We start from the raw sequence: 23,647 nt of genomic DNA, 5'->3' as shown, positions 1-23,647 counted from the left end.
ATCTTTTTGGACACTGAAATCCATGCGCTTGTGAGACCAACTACAGTATATGGTGTGTCCCTGGTTTTTTAACATTTATCCGCTTATGGTTGCCCCATTTTTATTTAATGCTGTTTTTGATGTATTTCTTTAGGTCTCGATTTGTTATTGGTTATTGGTATTATTGTTATTGTTTTTTCCTGACGAGTTGTTTGTTCATACCACCAGAAGTTAAGACATGTATTCACAGACTTGCATTAAAAATACAAGACAACAGTATGCCTACTGTTCATAGGCATCTAGGTTTTTATGCATTGAATACCAGATTCTATGAAGTGTGTGTGCGTGCTTGCGTGCGTGCGTGTGTGTGTATTATTATTTAGACTATTTATTTGATCATAGGCTACCACAAGAAGTTAAGAAATTTACACACATTACATTAAAAATACAAAAGAATAGGTTTTATTTCCAAGAAGATTTATGCATTATTATGTCATGTGACAAAAGTAGCACTCCTGTTTGAAATGCAAATACATTTTTCTGATTGTTGCATAATACATGCAGTTTCACAAATGCCTCTTTTAAGAAATAGTAAGAAATATACTGTGCATTATTGTAACCATCTGTTTCATGCCGAAATATTACCCATAACTCCTAACCAATAGTCCATTGTTCAGCTCTGAATGACTCATGCTTTCTAGGTATGTTGAATTAATGGATGAAAGTGAATTTCTGAAAAGTATTAAAGAGTATTAAAGCTGAATACTTTTTTTATTATCAAGTGAATGTCTGAGTCTTTAAAATGAGGTTTGTAGCCATTTCTTTTTTTATCTAAATACCACCTCTGGTTTCTTGTCTCTGATGGAAATGTCAGCATACCATTTTTCTGTCTCTTCAATTACAAACAGTCACATTTAGGAATCTATTAAGAGAAAGTCAGGAAACTTTGAATGGACTACATTAGTCATGCTATTTAGCTTTTCTCAATGCTCCATAAAAACCGACATGTCCAAGTCGATGGCTCCAGATTAGTTTGCTACTTTTAAATAATACTTTTAACATTAAGCTCAGCTTGGTAGCTTTTTTTCTATTCTCGGAGTGCATTAAAAGCATCTTTTAATCAGCCAGCCTTGTTAGCATGCCAAGAACACTATTGAAACAAGACTCTTCATATTCGCCCCCTTAGAGAGCGATTACGGTCCCTTAGTGAAGAGGGGGTCTGTGCAAATTTACCAGATTCAATCATTTTTGTGTTAAAAGCCTGCTGCATTATTTTCAGAACAATACGTCATAATTTAGGCAGCCAGGCAGGAGCAGCGGTCCTGTTTGATAAGTGTGCTTGTGTGTTTCAAAGGTCCTGTTCCCCTGCTGCAGTCGCTTTATATTGTGAAATTAATAACCCAAAGGTAGAAAATGACATCCATGTGGAGGGCTGACAGATACGGGTATGCTGTTTTTGGAGTCCACGCGTCCACTCCTCCTCACCGCTACGGTTTAATCTGATCAGTTGACTCACTTTCTCTCCCCTTCGTCTCTTTCTTATCAGCAATTCAACTTCCTTTTTTTTTACTTCCATGTTTATCAGATGAACAAGCCTTAATTCAAGAGCTGTTTGTGTTCTGAGGCAGTTCTGACCTATTCAAACCTTCTTTTTTTTTTTTGCTTTTCCATTATTGATGTCTGGTATTTCGGTTATCAATTCTTGCCTTGATAAATGTATTTTCAGATGTAACAAATAAAAATATATTCTGTATGTAGCATTATTTATCTTAGTGATGCACAGAAATTTCAGCAACTGAAAATATTAAGCTCAGCTGAAAAAGATTTTTTGGTTTCAAACTAAACTGTTTTAGATGGCCAAAACAGTGACGTTTGATTAGCGTTTAACATAGCTAACATGATAGAAAACATGTTAGCTATGTGGACACTAGGGCTGGTTTGACAATATATTCATTTCGATATTGAAAGTATTAAACATTATTTGTAGAGTGCCAACCATTCAATAATTTCAATTAGTTTTGCGCCATGTTGATTATTATAAGCAGAGTCTCAGCTTTCAAATTGTCCGTTTTATAAAGAAATTCAAACTAATTTTGACGCTCTTCAAAGTGGCATGACGGACCTCTTTAGCGAACAAGTGAACAAACACAATCTCATGGCAATTCATAACTTTTTTACGTTTTTGGCTAATTGGTGGCTAATTGGCCAATGGGATTGGGTTGCGGCAGATCATCTCTTCCTCTTTACCACTATTTAGCACAAAATAAATATGGATGAACATCAGAAGGTATTTTGAAAGATACAGTACAACTTACTGAAATGTATCATGTCACATGTAATCGCTTCATCTTTGTTTCAACTGTGGAAAGACGTCAATAAAACAGCTTGTGAACAATGTCACATAATGTTTACCTCAGAAAGCCATTTAATGCTGTCAAATCGATTAATTGCATCTAACATAAAAGTTTGTAAATGTATAGTGTGTGTGCGTGTGTATATATATATATACATATATTATATAAAAACAAACTTTTATTGTAGAATTGATTAATCGTGATTAATCGATTTAACAACACTATATGTACAAATTTTCATGTTAGATTCAATTAATCATGATTAATCGATTTGACAGCACTAAATATAAATTAACCTATTCTTTAGTATTTAATGTATTTTTTTAAAACAAGTTTTTATTACAGCCACCAATTTGATTTCAACAAACAAATTAATATATCATCAAAAAGTTGATTATAAATCTTACTTATGTGCAATTAAAAGTTTTTATTTTGAGTGTTGATTAGGCTACTTAATAAACTTGCTTAATTAATCGATTATTAAATACACTTTAATTTCGTTAAATGAAAAACTTTCAGCTAAAATAACTTTTTTTTTTTCTTTTTTTCCCATAGGTGCGTCTAGAATGGCCCACTGACCTGGCTGTCAGCCCGATGGACAATTCCCTTTATGTGCTGGACAACAACGTGGTCCTGCAGATCTCAGAGAACCATCAAGTGAGGATTGTGGCAGGGAGGCCCATGCACTGCCAGGTCCCCGGACTGGATCACTTTCTAGTCAGCAAAGTCGCCATCCACGCCACCTTGGAATCCGCCAATGCTCTCGCTGTCTCCCATAACGGCTTGCTTTACATCGCCGAGTCGGATGAGAAAAAGATCAACCGTGTCCGACAGGTCTCAACGAATGGGGAGATCTCTCTGGTCGCTGGTGCCCCTAGTGGCTGCGACTGCAAGAACGACGCTAACTGCGACTGCTATTCGGGTGATGACGGCTACGCCAAAGACGCCAAGCTAAACGGACCCTCTTCGTTGGCGGTTTCACCGGATGGAGAGCTCTTCATCGCTGACCTGGGTAACATACGTATCCGATATGTCAGGAGGAATAAAGCATTTCTCAACCCGCTCAACATGTATGAGGTTTCTTCGCCGATTGATGATGAACTCTACCTGTTTGACGTGAACGGTAGTCACATCTACACTCAGAGCCTGACCACTGGAGACTACTTGTACAACTTGACCTACTCTGGCGAAGGTGACCTGAGCAGCCTCACGGACAAGAATAAGAACAAAGTGACCATTCGGAGAGACACAACGGGATTGCCGCTCTGGATGATGGGTCCTGATGCCCAGACGTTCTGGTTCACTATTGGAACTAATAATGCGCTGAAGAGTGTTGTTGCCCAGGGTCAAGAGATAGCCATGATGACTTATCACGGAAGCTCTGGTCTGCTGGCCACAAAAAGCAATGAAGATGGATGGACTACCTTCTATGAGTGAGTATTCTGGAAATTCACTGATATACTATGGCAGATATATACAGTATATACATATGTATACATATAGATACTAATTACATAAAATACACAAATAAAATATCTACATTTACATCATACATGTTGATAATCTTATATAATCTTAATATTTTATTATATGTAATAAATTATGTGTATTTAACATAAATGTTTAGATTGTTATGGATTATAACATTATATATTCTTAATATTCTTAATTAAGGTATTATTTATATTTAAGATGTTTAGATTTTTTTTGTATTAATATGAAATGTTTAAGGGTAATTACTACATTTTAAATAGTGGCATCCTTTTCAATGCCGACAATGTCACAATCATTTTATACTTATTCAAGCTAAAAGATGATCAGTCTTTGGCAGCCCACAAAGATTCACATTCATTTCTGCGTAGTTCACAGTGCCGGTTCACTCGGTTACAGGAAGCTAAATTTACTCCTGCGGGGCGTAATGCAAAGATCTTGGTTGGCTGTGTGGGTCATGTTATGGTAGATACAGTCAAGAGTTCACAAGGTCTCAGTGGTTTATTGGACTTCAGTCATGTGCTGTAAGGTAATTGGTTTCAGGAGTATTTCAGACAGGGGTGTTCCTGTCTAACCTTCAATATTTCAAATAAAATCTAAATATTTCTATTAAAAATATATGTAAATGTAAATTGACCAGTGGCGCATATGTTCAGCTCCATTTGTTTTTGTACCCATGATTTTAATAAGTCCTGTTTTTGCATCAGTTATAACTTTTAACGGTAACTGTGGGTAGTCAGGCATAGACACAGGCCCACTCAGTAATTCCCACTTGCTAATGTAAAGACAGCTTTTCATCAAGTTTACTATTTTATTCTAATTACCAGTTCAAATTTTAGATATGCCTATAGCCCACTCACTACACTCCTGTAACTGATTCAAGATTAACTAAATGGAATCCTTATTACAACATAAAATGATTTTGACTTGACCCTCAGACAGAAAATATGTTAACATTAATACTTATATAGCATATTCATTAGCATTTTTACTTTCGTGTGACCTTGGCTTTAGGCAAAACTCCTTTAAAACTACTTCACACACATTGTTTGCTTGTACTGTTTATGTTAATGTACAAATGCTGCATATTTGATAGATAACCAACCATAAGTGGCATCGCCTTAAGCATTCCTTTTTTCAAGAAAGTTACGTTTTTGCCCTTTGTTTAGGTCCCATGCTGTCATATCATTTGTTTAATCTCCCTTTGCCAAGCGAACAAATAGCAGGCAAAGTACATTTACTCAATAATTGCAATTAGAGAGAAAGAAAAAACAATAATTATCATCAAGAATAGTCGCTCTGTTGTTTTTTTTCCTTCCCAAGCAATTAGATCCATCCAGTCCCTCAGGCAACATGAGGTCTTCTTTGGTGATAAAGAAAGCTTGGTTGTTGAGTTTTTGTTTTTGTAATATGTTATATTTTGCATAATTAACTTTGAAGGTCAAGCTGCCATCTGAGGGTCAAAGTCACTGTTGTACTGCACTGGAATAGAGCAATCTAAACAATTTATCTGCTCGCTGCGAGGAGCGGCACATGCGGTTTATCATCTCTGCCACCTGAATTCATTAAGTCCCAGTGAAGCGTGTTCGCCTGCGGACCCTACATCGGACAGGACTCGTGCAGACACTGTACAGCGAGTAGCACAAGCATAACAAAGACATTTGCTACCATGTCCATCTAATTCTCCTAATTTTATCTTTTCAATTTTTCCTAAAAAAGCCTATTGCTTATATACAGTATGTTTGGAAAGTCTTCCAATTTTGTGGAACTGCACAAACAAGAACGGCCACTAGTTAGGCAGCTATAATTACTTTAAAAATTGAGAGCCCACAAAGCATAAGTAAAATATTTTAAGCAAGTGATTTGTTTATTTAAAAAAAAAATGTCATCAATATATGAACCCCAGTTTGAGAAAGCCTGACATACAGTATGTTTAATGCACTTCACGTTGTTGATAACAAAGAGTGGAATACATTTTCTTTCTCTTTGCAATATATACAGTATATATCAGTATTTTAAAGGATTACTCTATTCAAATCAATGTGATGAGAGTTAGGTCAAAAGTAATAACCGTAGTAATCAGATTACATTACTTAAAATGTGAAATGTAATAGGTTATGTTACTAACTAAAATTTTCATCATGTAATTTTGTATTTATTATTAAGGATTACAGCTTTTATGTTATTTACCCAGCACTGCTAAATGAAACGTGTTCCAAAAAAAGGATTGTAAAGGATTCAAATGGATTACTAATTGTGGAATGCCTGTATTCTTAAAACTTAATAAAATAAAATTTGAAATTATATTGAAGCTACTTTTAAAGGATTAGTTCACTTAAAAAAAATTTTTTGTCATAATTTATTCACCCTCAAATACCTGTATGATTTACTTTCTTATATGAAACAAAAAAGGAGAAATTTTGAAGAATGCACTGGGCCCTCTTTTTCAATTCCAATAAACAGATATTGAGGCTTTCAAGCTTTAAAAATTATGGTATTGCAGTTGAAATTCACCTGTAAAATAAAGCCAGGGCATTTAATTGTAAAAATGAAGCAACATTTTATTCCCCCCCAAAAAATGAGATGAGATTTGTGGAAAATGAGCTTTCCACAAAATGAATATTATTATATTAGTTAAATTTGTAATTGGTAAGTTTTTATTTATTTATTTATTGTTTTATCTAAATTAACCTAATTAATTGTAAAGTGTCCTTGAACTTTGGAAACAGTGCTATATTCATTAAAAGTAGTAGTAGTAGTAGCAGCAGTCGTACAGTAATTAATAATTAATAATTTTTGAAGCATCGATCCACAGTACGAATTCCACATCATTTAGCTGTAAATCCTGTATGCTTATGTTCTCAAAAAACACTACCAGTCAAATGTTTGATGTTTCTTGAGAATCAAATCATATATTGGAATTATTTCTGAAGGATCACATGACACTGAAGACTGGAGTGATGATGCTAAAAAATCCAGATTTGTGTCACATAAATAAATTACATATTAAAATAGATTTTTTTCACAATTAATCAAGTAAATGCAGCCTTGGTGAACATAAGAGACTTTTTTCAAAAATGGTAGTTTATGCTTTGTCACTACCTTGATAGTGTTTTAAAAGAAAAAGAAGAAAAAACTACTGAGGGACTCAGACGGATATAGACATTCACATGATTGTTTACGAGTGCTTTCTTCCGGTGTTTTTGTGTCACACAATGTGAACAGCGGCCGTGACTCAGAGGTACATCTTGACCAACTCCAATCCCAGGGTGCTTTGAGGCGGTCAGTTCTCCATGACTACGATAGACTGCTACTCTAAAAGGAGATGTTTGGTCACCAAGATAAATCAGTCTGCACTTACTGCACACTCAGCCTGCTGAGAGAGAGCGCTCACGTCGACGCTGGCAAATAAAAAAATATAGAGAGGAAAGGAACAAAGTAGGAGAGGAAAACAGAATCATTTAGTTTGCTCGCGAAAGAACAGAACAAAACCATAGTGGATCGACTGCAGTCATTCACTCCTCTGTTTTTTTGCCACCACCCAACCTTATTTCTATTCTTCTTGAAAAAAGCAGCAGCAAAATTTGATATGCTTTTGTCTTTCACCTCTTTATTACCACTACAATTGGAAACAGAGGATTTATATTTATATGGAACACTGAATTTTCTTCAATGTGTAGAGCCTGTGATGTTGGTACCATGGTTTAGATTGCCAAAACATCTGTGTGGTTTCAGGAAATCTTGGTTTCGAATTCCAGTGATAGTGTGTGAAAGTCGTGAAGAAAAAAAAAATAAGGATTTACAACAAATCAGATATTAGCTTTGAAGATCTTAGTGTGTGTGTGTGGTTTTTCACAGACTACTTGCTGCTGTCACTTGTGTTTGGACGAAAGATCTTTTTGCAGTACTGCTGCTCTACCCTCAGTTCTCTCTCTCTGTCAAATTTTCATATTGCATTTTATTTTTAGAACCAAGCTATTTCAGATTGCCCAAGGAATTTGACTGTAGCTGTTTGCGATGGTTGGTTTGAAGCCAAAGTAGTCGTGTTCTTAAGGGATTGTTCACACATAAATTAAATATCTGTCATTTTCTCATCATCATATCTTTTCAAACTCATATGACTGACTTTATACTGCAGAAGACAAAACAATATATTTTGAAGAATGAGTTAGGAGTTAATAATTGAGAAACAATTATTTCTCAAAATATATCATTGTGTTCCACAGAAGAAAGAAAGTCAGGGTTTGGAATGACATGAGGTTGAGTTAATGATGACTGAAGTGTAATTTTTGGGTGAACTATCTCTTTAAAGGTGCAGTATGTAATATTGACAGCTAGTGGTTGAAATCGGTACTGCAGTCTAAATACAAAATATTACAGAGAGTTGATTCCCGTCCTGATCTCCTCCTGTGGGTTGCCAGATTGAGGACATGCAACAGGAAAAAGCGCAATTGACAATAGCCCCTTTCACACAGCAATCCCTGTAAATTACCGTAAATTTCCAGAGTGACTTTACCGGTAAATACACAAATATGTCGTTACACAAGCAACGGCGTTCTGGCTTTTTACCGGTAAGTGACCATTCACACAGCACCAAAATACCAGTACATTTTGTGATGACAGTCATCGGAAGGGATATTTAAACACCGCGCCGTTGTCTTGTTCACACATGATCTCTTACAGGTAATTTACCAGTAAAGAATGTATGTGTGAAAGGGGCCATTGAAAGGAATCGAGCACTTGCACTGTTGATGTGTTAATTTATCCGTGTTTTATTATGCCTCTGGTCACAGAGATTTTTAGTTGGTTGCCGAGGCTTTTTAGGTTGGGTTGAATTTCAGACCCAGTTCGTTTCCTGGCTTCCATGGCTACAATACGCTGTGTTTCCCACCAGCTGGCAACCCGGGGTGTCGAAATACTATTGGGTGAACTGGCAGTGGGCGGGAACACGCAGACCAAAACAAAAATAGACATTCCGACACGGAACGCACATTAGAATTAGAATAACTGGCCGTGGCATTGTTTTTTTTTTTAGAGAAACGTGAGCTTAGTATGTTTCCTAAAAATCTGCAAACATATTATGGTACTTTTATGCTTTAGTACAGTAAAAAAAAAAGCATACATTACCTGTGCATAAGGCTAAGCACTCAACTTCACAAGCCATGAGGGCTACATTCAAATACAAAAGGCCTGTTGGGAATGTAGAACTTTTTCATAGTGTTGCTTAACAAATAATGTCAGTTTTGTTTCAAAAGTTGAGGTTGAAGTGTTATTTTTGTGGTGCTGCACTAAAATCAGTGGTAAACAGTTCCAAAAAGCCAACCTTTTTCCATTATAGTCCAAAATGTTATGTTTTTCTCCTTTCTCTTTCTTGTACAACTCACTTTGACAGTCTCTCATTAGAAACCCAGTCCTGCATTCGATTGAAAGCCACAGTTGGTCTCATTAAAGACCATCTTTTTTCACACTCCTTCCCGTTTCTCTCTATCTTCATAGGTATGACAACTATGGGCGTCTGACAAACATGACCTACCCCACAGGCAGGGTGAGTAGTTACCGGACTGATTCAGACAGCACTGTGCGGGTGCAAACCGAGAGCTCCAACAAAGAGGACATCACAGTCACCACCAACCTCTCGGCCTCTGGAACATTCTACACACTCATGCAAGGTAAGAATGTCTGCAAAGCCCTTATTCAACACATCCCTGGGGACAATACTTGGGAATTGGGTGAAGTCTAGACACAATGAATGCAGTGCATTTAAAGGGATAGTTCACCCAAAAAATTTAATTCTGTCATCATTTACTCACCTCCATGTCATTCCAAAAGTGTATGATGTGACCATACTTGTTAAGCTCCAAAAATGAGATTAATCATGATGAAAGTAGTTATGACTTGTGCTTTATATCTCAATTCTTCTGAAGGCACACAGTGACTTTGTTAAAGCTGTGACTGAATCATTGATTCTGAATTGAACTCCGGTTAAATAAATTGTAATGATAATTTACATTATTACTGTTTTTACTGTATCAAATAAATGCAGCCTTGGTGAGCATAAGAGACTTCTAAAACTGATCCCACAATTCTGAAGTGTGTATTTCAATCTGTTTTTAATGTTTTGGAAGAACATGAGGGTGAGTAAATAAAGGAAACAACAGAACAGTTCTCCAAATATTTCCTTTGTTCACTTTTACATTATAGCAACTTAGTTGCTGTACGTGAAGTAAAATAACTGTGAGGCAAAATTGATATGTTTGTGGGAAGCAAACAAGCCTCTTCGTAAAAATCAATGAAGGCATGAGTGTTTGTATTTTCTCTAAAATCGCAAGACCGCCCACTCATGAAGACAGAAGTCCTGATTGATTTCCTGTCCACCACTTTTGTTTGTTCCAGCCTCACTTTTTCACCAAGCGTCTGCTTTTCCTGTCCGTCTCAGGAAACCAAATCTTAATCACTTTGGCCCTCGAGACAGAGGGGTGTGGTTGGGGTCAGGGGCCGTCGTCCTTGCTTGTGATTTTCCTTGCATTCTTTGGCATTTTGATATCCAGTTTTTCACCTAACCAAGCGCTCCATCGATTCCCAATAAATAGCTTTGAACTCCCCGTGCCCTGCTCTATTTCCTGAGAAACTGTAAAGATTTTTCTGCGCTCCTGTGAGCGTTTGATTTGAAGGGCCGTCCTACTAGAGAAGAAAATAGAGGGCGTACAACACCAGAGTTCTGCTGGTGTTGTTATCCTAGACTAAACTAATGGTCACCTATGCATGGTGACCTTGTCCAGGACATCTGGTGGCGAGAGAAAAAGAGGGCGCCCTGCCAAACGCTTTGCTTCTAATTAATTCACTATTGTCTGCTTTGTAAACGGAAACCAGTTTGGCTCTAGCTCCAACACAGAGTTTCACACACGCAATCTGGATATGCATTTCTCGTAGGTGGTGACCTTGTGCTGTTTATTGACTTTCCAAGGTTGTGTGAGTGTGTGTTCGATTTCCAGGACGTACGGTCAGAGCTTTTTATATTATTATTGCCCGAATAAGTCATCAAAAGACACACATGCCAGAGCTGCTTATGTATTTCACAATAATATGATCTGGTTCAAACAAACTCACTCTTCACAGACAATATAAAGAGGACAGGACAGACTACTTTCGGAAAAATAATTGGTAGAAATCTCTCAATATGCAGGCTTTAAGAATGGAAGTCTTGCCTTTCAATTAAAACAGACAATTAGGGTTTTTAGCGTGATTTGAGCTAAAGACTCTGAATTTATTATGCCATGATGCTATTTTTTCCAATTTGTATGGAAGCCTGTTTCCACTTCAGAGTACAAAATCGAAGATGTAACGTCACATTGCAAGATATGAAGTTGCAAACATCATCAGTTATGTTGCGTTTACGGGAAATAATTATATTGTAAGATATGAAGTGCTAAAAACAACTTAATGGGTATGAGATAAAAATTGTCATTGCAACAGAAAGTTGTGTTTATGAGAAAGACACATTGTGAGATAGAAATTTGTAAATTCAAGATATAGTCACATTATGACAAAAAATAGCATTAACGAGTAATAGTCACATTGTGAGATATAAAAACCTATTTATGAGATATAAAGTTGCAACTGCTAGAAACAAAGTGACAATTAGGAGATATAAAGTCACATCGCAACAAAAGTTGCGTTTATGAGAAATCGTCTCATTGTGAGATATGAATTTGCAGCTGCTAGAAAAAAATCACAACTATGAGATATAAAGTCACATTGTGACAATTAAAGTTGTGTTTACTATAAATAGTTACAATTGTGCAATTACTTTTACATGTGTATTTTTTATACTGTAACATAGACAACAAACACTTTTGGAAATTTTGGAAAGTTAGATGTACGTACTGTGTCTTGTCTTTAAAAGACTTGCTGTTGTCTGTCACAAACTCATCAGACAATCAGGCTTTTCGTAGTTAATTGGAATAGTATAATTTCTTTCTAAATGTTATTCAATTCATTTTTAACAGAGAATGAGAGTGTGCTGTACCCTCTAGCAACATGTTAGCTTCACATGCTAGCTGTTTATATGGCTGCTGTCTGCACTTCTTTTGCTGAGTAATTAATTCCCTTTGACTAGTAATGAGAGTTTCACCAAAGCGTCACTGACATTTTCTCATTGGGTATGTCATTCTTTTTAGCTGTCTCTCTCTCGTTTCCTCCCGGTCTCTGTCTTCCCTCTTTATTTCTCTCAGGTTTACTCCCCCTTCTCTTTTCACTCTCTTCCATCTACCATGTCCCTCCAAAGCGCTTAGCGAGACCACCTGGGGATGGAGACAGACAGTTTCAGATTTAGCCGCATCTCAGTTGCCACAGGCAGGCGGCCTCAGCTATGATAGCTTTCTGCCTCTGTTTTGCTCTCTCTTTCCGTCATCCGAGGACAGCTCAAAGCCTAACTAGACTTTGAATCATCCCTTTGTTTCACTGACTTTCTGGTCTTGTTCAACAAACAAGTGTCTGGCCATAAATTTGGCCAACATTTTGTGGGAAATGCAGCATGTTACCAACAAATGGGTGGATATCAGTCATAGTTAAAGGGATAGTTCACACGAAGATAAAAAATGTTGTCATCACACCCTCAAGTTGTTTCTGTCTTCTGCTGAACACAAAATAATATATTTTGAATAATGTTGGTAATCAACCAGTTGATGGTAGCGCTTGACTTCCAGAGTAGAAAAAAAATACAATGGAATTGAATGGCTACCGTCAAATAGTGTCCCATATTCTTTCAAATATATTACGTTGTGTTCAACAGAAGAAAGAAACTCATACATGTTTGGATTTACATTAGTAAATTCTGACAATTTTCATTTTGGGGTGAATTCTTTAAGCATTTACTGATGCTTTACTTTACTTGCCAGGGTGAGTAAATGATGAGATGACAGGTTTTTCATTTATAACGGATCTCCTTTTACAGAATTTCGAATAGCAATTCTCAAGATGTTTTTGCAATATACATAAGACTATTTTTTGCCTTCGTAGATCAAGTCAAAAACAGTTACTACATTGGTCTGGATGGCTCCTTGCGTCTGGTATTGGCCAACGGCATGGAAGTGTCCCTTCACACGGAGCCTCACCTGCTGTCAGGAACAGTCAACCCAACCATAAGCAAGAGAAATGTCACTCTGCCCATCGACAATGGACTCAACCTAGTGGAATGGAGACAACGCAAAGAACAGGCGCGAGGACAGGTCACAGTATATGGACGCAGACTCAGGGTAAGAAAGTCACAGAATTTCCTTCCACATTTAATGCGGATTACATTTGACAGTTTTGTTTTATCATTTGTACATGAATTTCAGGGCCTTAATATTTGGAAAATGCTGGCAGATCTGTGCTGTTACTGGGAAAGGTTCTAAAAGCAAAGAAAATAGGCAAAATATATATGTATATATATGTATATATATATATATATTAGCATGCGAAGTAATGTTGACACATTTTAAAAAAATTAAGAGATCTGTGAAACACAGCAAACACATCCAAGGCCAAATCATTAGAAATTAATTCAGAAGATGATTTTATCCCAAGCAATTCACAAAAAAATCTATTTTTTTCTGATTGTCTTTAAAAGAAACATGATCTAATTTGACATTAAACATTACAGACATTTAGCTGAACAAAATTGAGAAAGAATTTGATCGTAAACAACACCTAACAGAAATGAAAAACAAATCCCTACAAAATTTAAATGTATGCAGTTACATTGTCAATGTACTCTATGGCTGTAGTTTTTCATGACTGATTGACATTTAAAAGTATGTACCAATAAATTGACTAGCGCTGAGTTAATCACCTTGCATGATTCATTTAAATACTCTCCTCCCATGAATTTTGAGTCTGAAAGGGAAACTCCTACAAAAGCATAAGCAATAAGGTCAGCCGCAAAAATAACCCTATCCACACCTTTTCATCAATAGTTATTCACTGCGTGTCTTTAGTAAATCCTGACAGTAATTTTTTTAATGCCAAAAGAGGGTTTGCACTAACGCAAGCTGTTCGTAAATCTGGCCCTTAATATCTGAAAAGTAAAATTAATTACTCCTTATTCCTATTGTATACTCTTTTCATTTTCAGTAATGTATTTTCTTTTTATTTATGAAATGTGAAATTGCTTGTGGTGTTTTGCAACACTTAATCTATCAGAAGCTAACATAGGCAGGTAATTGTGCACATGGCGCAGAGTTACCTTGACGTTGTCATCTGCTCATCCTGAGTTAATTTTACGCAGGCACAGTTTCATACCTCGCAGTCACACCTCCACGCAGCAGTTCATCTGAGCATCGAGGCTCCTGTTCTTGGAGTAATTGCTTCATGATTATAATCTCTATTGCCTCTTGTCATCAGTCTCAGAGTCACACACGCTGCGCTTGTCCTTTAGACAGATCACTCGTATTAACGCTGCCCTGTAGAGTCTGGCCAGGCCGTACTGGTCAAGAATCTGCTTCCCAAGGTCAGCTCATGCATGTAAGCATGTGTGTGTCTGTGTCTCAGTGGACTATTCATCATTCAGCAGCCATGTTTCTCTGACCCTGAGGGCTGGGGTCACAGCCTAGGGCAGGGTTGACTCTCTCGTGATCTCATACCGCAATCTGATATCTTCATAATTCTTGTGCTACTAGTAATGGGACCACCTCGCAGCTTTTGCAAGATGATATGAACATTTATATACACGCTACCATTCAAAAGTAAGATTTTTGTTGAAAGCAGTTAATACTTTTTATACAGCAGCAAGGACACATTAAACTTATCAAAAGTGCCATTTATAATGCTACAAAAGATTTATATTTCAAATCAATTCGGTTCTACTTTCTATTCATCAAAGAATCCTTAAAAATGTATAATGGTTTCCACAAAAATATGAAGCAGCACAACTGCTTTCAACATCGATAAGCATTTTAGAATGATTTCTGAAGGATGATGTGACACTGAAGACTGGAATAATTATACTGAAAATTCAGCTGTGACATCGCAGGAATAAATGACATTTTAAAATATGTTTGCATAGAAAACAGTTATTTTAATTTGTATAAAATTAAACTATGGAATCTAATTTATATCATGTGATTTAACTCGTGTACATGATTTGTGTACTACTGAAATCATCAAGCGACCTTGAGTGACATGTCGAGCGATATTTCATGGGTGGATGAGTGTGTGAATGTGTCAAAAAGTGTGTGTGTGTGTGTGTGTGTGTGTGTGTGTGTGTGTGTGTGTGTGTGTGTGTGTGTGTGTGTGTGTGTGTGTGTGTGTGTGTGTGTGTGTGTGTGTGTGTGTGTGTGTGTGTGTGTGTGTGTGTGTGTGTGTGTGTGTGAGAGAGAGAGAGGGGGGGGGGAGTGAGGTTGTTTGTCAAGCTGACAAGAGAAATAAGGGCATAAAAGAGAAAGATTCTATTTGAAACACTCAAATATAGGGAAATGATATTACAGTGATTTCAATCATTTTTCCATGTGTGCAATCATATACTTTCCCACAGTTCAATTAATAAAGCATATTCTGTACGAGGCGTCGCACTGGACAAAAGCTTATAGAGATCCGTTTATGATATTGTGATGCACAGCGATCCATTGAATTGTTAAATTTGTACCCAACCCTAATGGAAATGTGGGTCACTAGCAGCCTGGAGTATTGCTGTGGTCACATGTCCTTCACAGTGGCTACTGCACACTATCAGGAACAGCTGCCAGGCCACCAAAATTATCCTTGTCTCCATAGCAACTACATCTCCTGACAACAACAGAGCTTTGGAAATAGTAGTGTAAATTGTCCTCTCACAGCAAGCCCAAATCCAAAAACCCACTGAAGGCTTAAACACAAGGCCTCGACTGACAGTTCTCTAAATGTTTGCTTTACATTATTAGAACGGTGTCCTATACTGCCTCCATACAAACAAAGTGAACACGTGGGCAAGTGTGTTTGCTGAAGGAAGCGACAAATCGCACTGAGCAAACAAGATTACAGTTCTTACCACAGCAGCGGACGGACGGGGGGGTTGGGGATTAGAAATGGATGGCAAAGCGGCAAGCAAATATTGGATTGGAAGAACAAAAACTTGAATACATTTTTAATGACAGTGGAGAAGAAAATCAAATGTTGTTTGACAGATTTGTTTACTTTTTGAATATGGAATGGAAATTTCAATTATTGATGGTGATTTAGGAAAACAAACGTTACTTACAAGTTGTTTATCCATTGGCAAAAAGTGCATTAGTGACAGTCCTAAGATATTCTCATAATGAGTCGAGTTATGGAAAAAAGTGTTGTTTTTTGTTCCTAGTTTTAATCATTGTTTGTTTGACAAACAGGAGTTGGGTAATCTCAAAGAAGTTGTACTTTGATCAGCAAAGCATGCAAATTGAATTTGGCTGTCAAAGAAACATGTGCGGGTCTGTCTAACATTCCCCAATCCAGTGTTTGAAATATACAATAACTTTTAGGTTATTTTTGGTACTTATTTATGGAATATTTTCAGAGTGCAACCAACAAAACATTAAGAATAATAGAGATCAATTCACCCAAAAAATGAAAATTCCACAAGACCTGTACTCTGTATTCCATGTTTTCTGAAGCCAAACAATGGCTTTGTGTGAAGATGTAATCAAATTTCCGTTCAAAAATCTTGCTTTGAAAATGTTTCATTACTCATGGCCACCATTCACTTTATTTGTTTTTATCAGAAAATAAATAGAAATATTGTGAAATATTATTACAATTTAAAATGACAGTTTTCTGATTCAATATATTTTAAAATGTAATTTATTCCTCTGATGCAAAGCTGAATTTTCAGCATCATTACTCCAGTCTTCAGTGTTCAACTTACTGTTTGTGATTTCTGTTTATAAGCATCTAAATTAGTGCCAGATTAAAATATTTGTAAATGCTGTTGAAATGTACCATATTAAGAACACCCCACTTTTGTCTTGATGTCCTTTATGAGCGGGAACTTAGACACTCCTTCAAACCCCTCTATTTTTCCCACCCTGCCCCAATTCAATCCCCTTCTTCCCATCGTATCTGCTTTCCCAGTGCTGAGCCCGTTTAAAGGAATGTCCAATTTAAGACATTCCCCTTGAGTGGGTTTCCATTCTCCAGAGGCCCAGGATCTCACTGCCAAAATAGCTTTTTTTCCAGCCCGTTGGGCCTCTGTTCAACCAGAGCATGGCATGAGCAGGCAGCCTTCCCTTTCAATCGCTCTTCATTTTTTTCCTTAAGCTTGTTGCTTCAGTCCCCTGTCATTCTACACTGGACAAATCGGCCCTTGACACAAGTTCCCCCATCCTTAGAGCAATAAAAGCGTTGGAACGTGTAATAAATAAAACTTAAGTGAATTGCCTAAACAAACGGAATAGCAGAAATAATAGTTTGAAAAAAGGTTTTCCAAACATTCTCCCTGTCTATATAATGTTTGGAAAACCTGTTTGAAAACAGTTATTATTTCTGATCAGAAAAGAAGTTCATATGTGAGTATTTTCAGGCCAAATTCTCAATCTCGGCATCGCCAGATCAAAGCAAGAGTGAGAAAAATGGGGGCCGTGTTCATATCAGTGGGTGGGTGATCCTTAAAGTTATGGGGAGGAAAAAATAAATGCCCTTTATTCTGTCAACCTCTTTATTCCGTCACCCCCACCGGGTATTCTCCTATTCATGAGCTGCTTGCTTTTAATGTAAAATAATCCTCTCAATTAGGTATTAGTGACATTAATTGGCCCCAGTGTAATTGTCCCTTCACAGATGAGAGCTCCCAGCATGCCCACAAGGAGGAGAGAAAAAGAGAGAGAGCTTGCTTGTTGCTCTTCCACCCATCCGCCATACCACTGGACCAAAGCCAACAACAACTCACAAAATCACTTTAAGACTCTGTTAAGCTTTGCCAGCACCGAGTAAAGACGGTTGCCAGCGTACCTGATGAGAAAAATCGAAATCAATCAGGGAGACATTACATAGAGAAGAGATATGGGGAAATGAGTATTTGATTATAATGCATTTTAAAATCTGCTTGGCCCAAACTTCCAGATGGTTATTTAGTCAACAGTTATTCAACCCTTTAGCCATAATACCACAAAGTGGTGGGGGGGGGGGGGGGGGGGGGGCAGCTGGTACAAATACAGAAACTTTTAAGGCATATTTAGAGTTTGCATTCATTCCAGGCTTCAAATCATGCTTTGTTGCAACAAATAAGCATGCTTATTACACATTTTAGCCAATTTTATTATGCTTCCGCTACTAAATATAGAAAGAGGAAAAAAAGTTTTTGTTTCAAAAGTTATGTGAAATTCGCAAGAGTGTAGATTCTTTCTTGGCCTGTTAATTATTAATTGCTAACTGTTAATTTTATCCACCAATATCTAAATTCATATCACAGAAATAAAGGTTCCAATTCAGTGTTCCAGGAGTTGAAGGTATTGAGGTCTTGAAATCCTGGATTTCCCCCCTGCATTGACCTGTGTGTGCCTTTGGGATTACCAGCCATGTAGGACTTCTCAGCTCTGATCTCAGAGGTGTTTGCGCATTCGAACTGAGCTGAAAACTCAGTATGACATGTCATTTAAACAGTGTAGCTTTGAATTTTTAAACATTGATGAAAATTGTCATCTTTTTCCTCCTGCTGCAAATACAATTAAAGTTGTCTACCCCTCAATAATTCCATCCTTTAAGGCATGGCGAATGATTATACAGAGCGCTTCTCTCATTAGATTTGTTTTAACATGAAACAAAGAAATCGATTAATTAAAAAGCTTGTGTCCTCTAGAGGTTGACAGTAAAAAGTCATTTGAATAAAACGTAATGAGAGTTTCAGAGAAGACACTGCATCTTACCATGTCCACATGTTGAATTCAGAAGCCTAATCTTCCCATCTCTCGGGTTTTTTTTGGTTTTTTTTAGGTTCATAACAGGAACTTGTTATCCATGGATTTTGACCGCGTAACCAGAACCGAGAAAGTCTATGATGACCACAGGAAGTTCACCCTAAGGATCCACTATGACCATGCCGGAAGACCTACATTGTGGGCTCCAAGTAGTCGGCTAAACGGTGTTAATGTAACCTACTCACCTGGCGGCCACATCGCCGGCATCCAGAGGGGCACTATGTCGGTCCGAATGGAATATGACCAAAATGGGAGAATCATCTCAAAGATATTTGCAGATGGAAAGTCATGGAGCTACACATACCTTGAAAAAGTAAAAAAAATGATCTAGAAAATAATTATCTTTTGTTCTGTAGACTTCTCTTTGTTTGAACCCTATTCATTTGTTACATTAATAAGCTTTAACCTTGCATGCTTCAGCAATGTTTCCTTTCTAATGTCAGCTTGTGTTATGCATTGTTACCGCACGCAGCTTGACAACTTCCTCGTTCTTAAAATATCACAAATGTCACTGTCTTGATAATTAGAACCAATATCTGAGAAATGCAAGACCTTACAGTGTAATTTGGGTTTAAAGGTATTGATTAAAAGCCCTAAACTCACTCTATTTAATGTTTCTTGCAATTCTAAAATGACAATGTGCTGGTTAAATCAATAGCCTCAAAGTAAAAATTAAGAAGAGCTGCTTCCTGTTGAAATATAAACTCCAGTGTATCTTCCCACTGACCTCCATATAAGGGGACATTATAAAAAATGGTATCGGAAGGGGTGGGGGGTATGATGACTTAATCCTCGTTAATGAGATTTTGACCTTCTTCATTTTTCAGTCAGTGTTGTAGAGCAGCATATTTGTAATTTTTATTCACCCTGAAGTGATTCTGTGACACCCTACAGTTTGTTGTGCAGTTAGTCATGTGGTGCAATGTGACTCCTGGGTACTTAGTGACCTTCAGTTTCACTGGGTATAGAATTTCACATTTAACTGTTTGAAGTGCTCTCAGAATGTGTTGGGAATTACAATGCTTCATTAAATCAGCTTACTGAACATCGCTTTGTCATTTTCCTTTGGCAGTCCATGGTGCTGCTGCTATACAGCCAGCGGCAATACATCTTCGAGTTTGACAAGAATGACCGGCTCTCTTCAGTAACCATGCCCAATGTGGCCAGACAGACCTTGGAGACCACCCGCTCCGTTGGCTATTACAGAAACATATACAAACCACCTGAGGGCAATGCCACAGTTTTGCAAGATTACAGCGAAGAAGGACTGCTTCTGCAAACCATCCACCAAGGAACGGGGCGTAGAGTCATCTATAAGTATGGGAAACTCTCCCGTCTGCTAGAAATACTTTATGATACAACACGGATTGCCTTTTCTTACGATGAATCTGCAGGCATGCTGAAAACCGTGGGGCTTCAAAGCGATGGCTTTGCGTGTACCATACGCTACAGGCAGATTGGACCGCTCATCGACAGACAGATCTTTCGTTTCAGTGAGGAGGGCATGGTGAACGCCCGGTTTGACTACAACTACGACAACAGCTTCCGGGTCACCAGCATGCAAGCAGTCATCAATGAAACCCCCTTGCCCATTGACCTCTATCGCTACGATGATGTCTCAGGCAAAACGGAGCAGTTTGGCAAGTTTGGAGTAATCTACTATGATATTAACCAGATCATTACCACAGCTGTTATGACCCACACAAAACACTTTGATGCCTATGGACGAGTTAAAGAGGTACAGTATGAGATTTTCCGTTCGCTGATGTATTGGATGATGGTACAGTACGACAACATGGGGCGAGTGGTGGCAAAGGAGCTTAAAGTCGGGCCCTATGCAAATACAACCCGTTACGCATACGAGTACGATGCTGATGGCCAACTCCAGGTGGTGTCCATCAACGACAAGCCTCTCTGGCGTTACAGCTATGACCTGAATGGAAATTTGCACCTCCTTAGTCCCGGTAATAGTGCCAGACTTACACCGCTACGCTACGATATTCGGGACCGCATTACTCGACTAGGTGACGTTCAGTACCGGTTGGACGAGGATGGATTCCTCAGGCAGAGAGGCAATGATTTCTTTGAGTATAACTCTGCTGGGTTGCTTGTTAAAGTCTACAACAAAGTTAACGGATGGACCATCAAGTACCGCTATGATGGCTTGGGCAGGAGAGTTTCCAGTCGAAGTAGCCAAGGCCACCATCTGCAATTCTTCTACGCAGACTTGTCCAGTCCTACCAGAGTCACGCACATGTACAATCACTCAAGCTCAGAGATCACCTCGCTCTACTATGACCTTCAGGGCCATCTCTTTGCCATGGAGTTAAGCAGTGGTGATGAGTTCTACGTGGCCTGCGACAACATTGGTACACCGTTGGCCGTATTCAGTGGTGCCGGTCTTATGATCAAACAGATCCTGCACACAGCTTTTGGGGAGGTGTATTTGGACTCCAACCCAAGCTTCCAGCTAGTAATAGGCTACCAGGGTGGCCTTTATGAGCCCCTTACAAAGCTTGTACACATGGGCCGCAGAGATTACGATGTTCTTGCAGGCCGATGGACCATACCTGACATTGATGTTTGGAAGCGACTCAACAGCAACAACATTGTGCCCTTCAACCTCTACATGTTTAAGAACAACAACCCCCTGAGCAACACCCAAGAAACCAAGTGCTATATGACAGGTAAACATATTTTTTTATAAATATTTTGTTGAAACACACTGAGGGCAACATTATGTAATACATCCTTCCATCCAAACCCCTTGACCTGTGTAGGGTCACAGGGATGCTGGAGCCTATCCCAGCGTCTCGGGCCGAAGGCTGGGAGGATTATTTAATAGACTGTAAATCACTTCAATGTTACATTTTACTTTGAACAATCTAAAACACCATAAGCACATGGGGCCAAGAATCCTCCTTGCACTAGAGTGATTATTTTTCAGGCTCTCATCCCAGCCCCAGCTTGGGGTGTTCTTGCCTCCACGAACACTGCTTGTGAGCTTTGACAGCACAACAAAGTCCCCTTTGTTCTTCATTCAGGTTGTTCCTCTGAAATATCCCATCACTCTTTGCTTCCTCAGCCTGTGCGGGAGGTAAATAGTGGTGAATGCTCCCCAGTGTTAGACAAATAACACAAAGGAGTCCATGGAACTAGAAACTAGGGGCTGATTCACTTTTCTCTCCACTTGAAAGCAAAATTGCAGCCTTACTCAAAGAAAACAAAATATTATAGTCACATTTGTAGTCTATAACAGTGAATGCATGCTGGTTTTTGACTGAAATCAAAGCCTTGGTTCATGCCCTTGCTACCAAAGGAAATGAATACTATAGAATTGTATCAGTTGTTTATGTTAGAGTAGCTGTGTTTAAGTGTGTTCCTCTGTGAATTTCCTTTGCATATCCTCTTGAAAATATTAGTGGCAAGATGAGCCCTTGTTCTCTGAAAATTCAGACGCAAACAACCTTGCCCCTAAACCATACCTTTGATTCAGCAAAAGTGAACCTCGTGATAGTTTTCCAGAACAATGTTTAACTTTCATACAGTACATCACTGCCAAAAAGACTATCCCTGGTTTCTTGCTTATGTTGTGTACTTTATACTATTCCTCAAAATGCAATGCTGGTGTGCTTCATTTGTTTACTCTTATGGTAATCTGGTTGATTTGCTTTACCAGCTAAGTTTGGCTAGCAAATAGCATGTATGTACTGGTACACTGACCAGACCAGAACTAACCGGCATACTCTAAACAAGCTTGCGCTAGTTTTTTTCTGGTCTTTGCAGCAGTATATAGCATCTGTGTGCTAATATTATGGTGGACTAGCTGTATTTCAAGCTCAGATAAATACTTAGCCGCTAGGTTTCACCCTAGGCCATTAAAGTAAGCTTTGAAGAAGAAAATCTAAAGATTCGGCTGGATATTAGATGTACTTGAGTGGGCCGTCAGCATTTTATAAATGATGGCGTTGACATTTTCATTCCTCTCTGAAGTACAGTAGGTACTTTCAATGTCCTCAATCATATTCATATTTTAAACAACTCTTTCAAGTGACAGCCTTAAATAAAGGAGCAGTACTCAGTGTGCACTTCATTGCTACAGTAATGTTTCTTCTATCCATGTCCAATGTGTTTGATGCAGCAGGGAAAAGTCACTAAAAAGGATATTTGATTTTGGTAAGGTTCATACACTCTGTATATTGTGAGGGCATTGCTATCCATGCTAATGCTTATAAATATGCACAAATACAAAAAAAAAATCTGATTATAGAAAGGGTGACACATTTGGTCACAGCATGAAATATGTATAATTATCAAAGTGCTCCAGAAGATCTAAAACATTGAGTTTCTCACATGCTGGAAGAAATTATATCGGAGAGATTTGGCTCTTCCTGTGGAGGATTAATCATATTTAGTCCAGTCTCTAAGACTACTGTTGCCTGTAATGACTGTGGGAGCTTATTTCGAAAAGGAGCTAACTTGGCATGTGTCCTGATTTGCAAGGAATTATGCTTTTGAAATGTAGTTCACCCAAATAGAGTAAATTGTTATACAGGCATTGTCAGTGAGTGTTGCAGTTTCCTTTTTGCTCTGTTGTAAGTTTACTTCATTGCAGCATTTCTCTTCCAACAGATGTTAACAGCTGGCTAGTGACGTTTGGTTTCCAGCTGTACAATGTCATCCCTGGCTACCACAAACCTGTCACGGACGCCATGGAGCCGTCTTACGAGCTCATTCACACTCAGATAAAGACTCAAGAGTGGGATAGCACCAAGGTAATTTATCCAGCAAATTTCTTTGTTTGTTTGCCCACCTCTTTAAAAACACACTGGCCTTTGACTTTAACTTCAGACTTTATTTGCAGTAACTTGACCTTTTAGTTTGCCACCTCCCTGAGGAGTCCACAGCAATCAACCCAGA

At 38.1% G+C, this 23,647-nt stretch overlaps 1 protein-coding gene across 6 annotated transcripts in view; it reads left to right on the top strand.

Moving 5' to 3' along the window:
- Nucleotides 1-23,647, top strand: part of tenm4 (teneurin transmembrane protein 4) — a 252,402-nt gene that overhangs the window by 218,105 nt on the left and 10,650 nt on the right. For all 6 annotated transcript variants that reach the window (XM_077206971.1, XM_077206972.1, XM_077206969.1 and 3 more), the window contains 6 exons: nt 2,889-3,766; nt 9,321-9,493; nt 12,843-13,078; nt 18,744-19,040; nt 19,800-21,414; nt 23,360-23,502. In XM_077206971.1, coding sequence (XP_077063086.1) covers nt 2,889-3,766; nt 9,321-9,493; nt 12,843-13,078; nt 18,744-19,040; nt 19,800-21,414; nt 23,360-23,502 — 3,342 coding nt within the window. The remainder of the gene's footprint in view (nt 1-2,888; nt 3,767-9,320; nt 9,494-12,842; nt 13,079-18,743; nt 19,041-19,799; nt 21,415-23,359; nt 23,503-23,647) is intronic.

This window comes from Siphateles boraxobius, unplaced genomic scaffold, assembly GCF_051911475.1.
Source record: "Siphateles boraxobius isolate OS27281-9 unplaced genomic scaffold, OSU_SipBor_1 6, whole genome shotgun sequence".
NCBI lineage: Eukaryota > Metazoa > Chordata > Actinopteri > Cypriniformes > Leuciscidae > Siphateles > Siphateles boraxobius.
The sequence above is the reverse complement of the archived record's forward strand: the minus strand, read 5'-3'. Positions and strand labels throughout refer to the sequence as shown.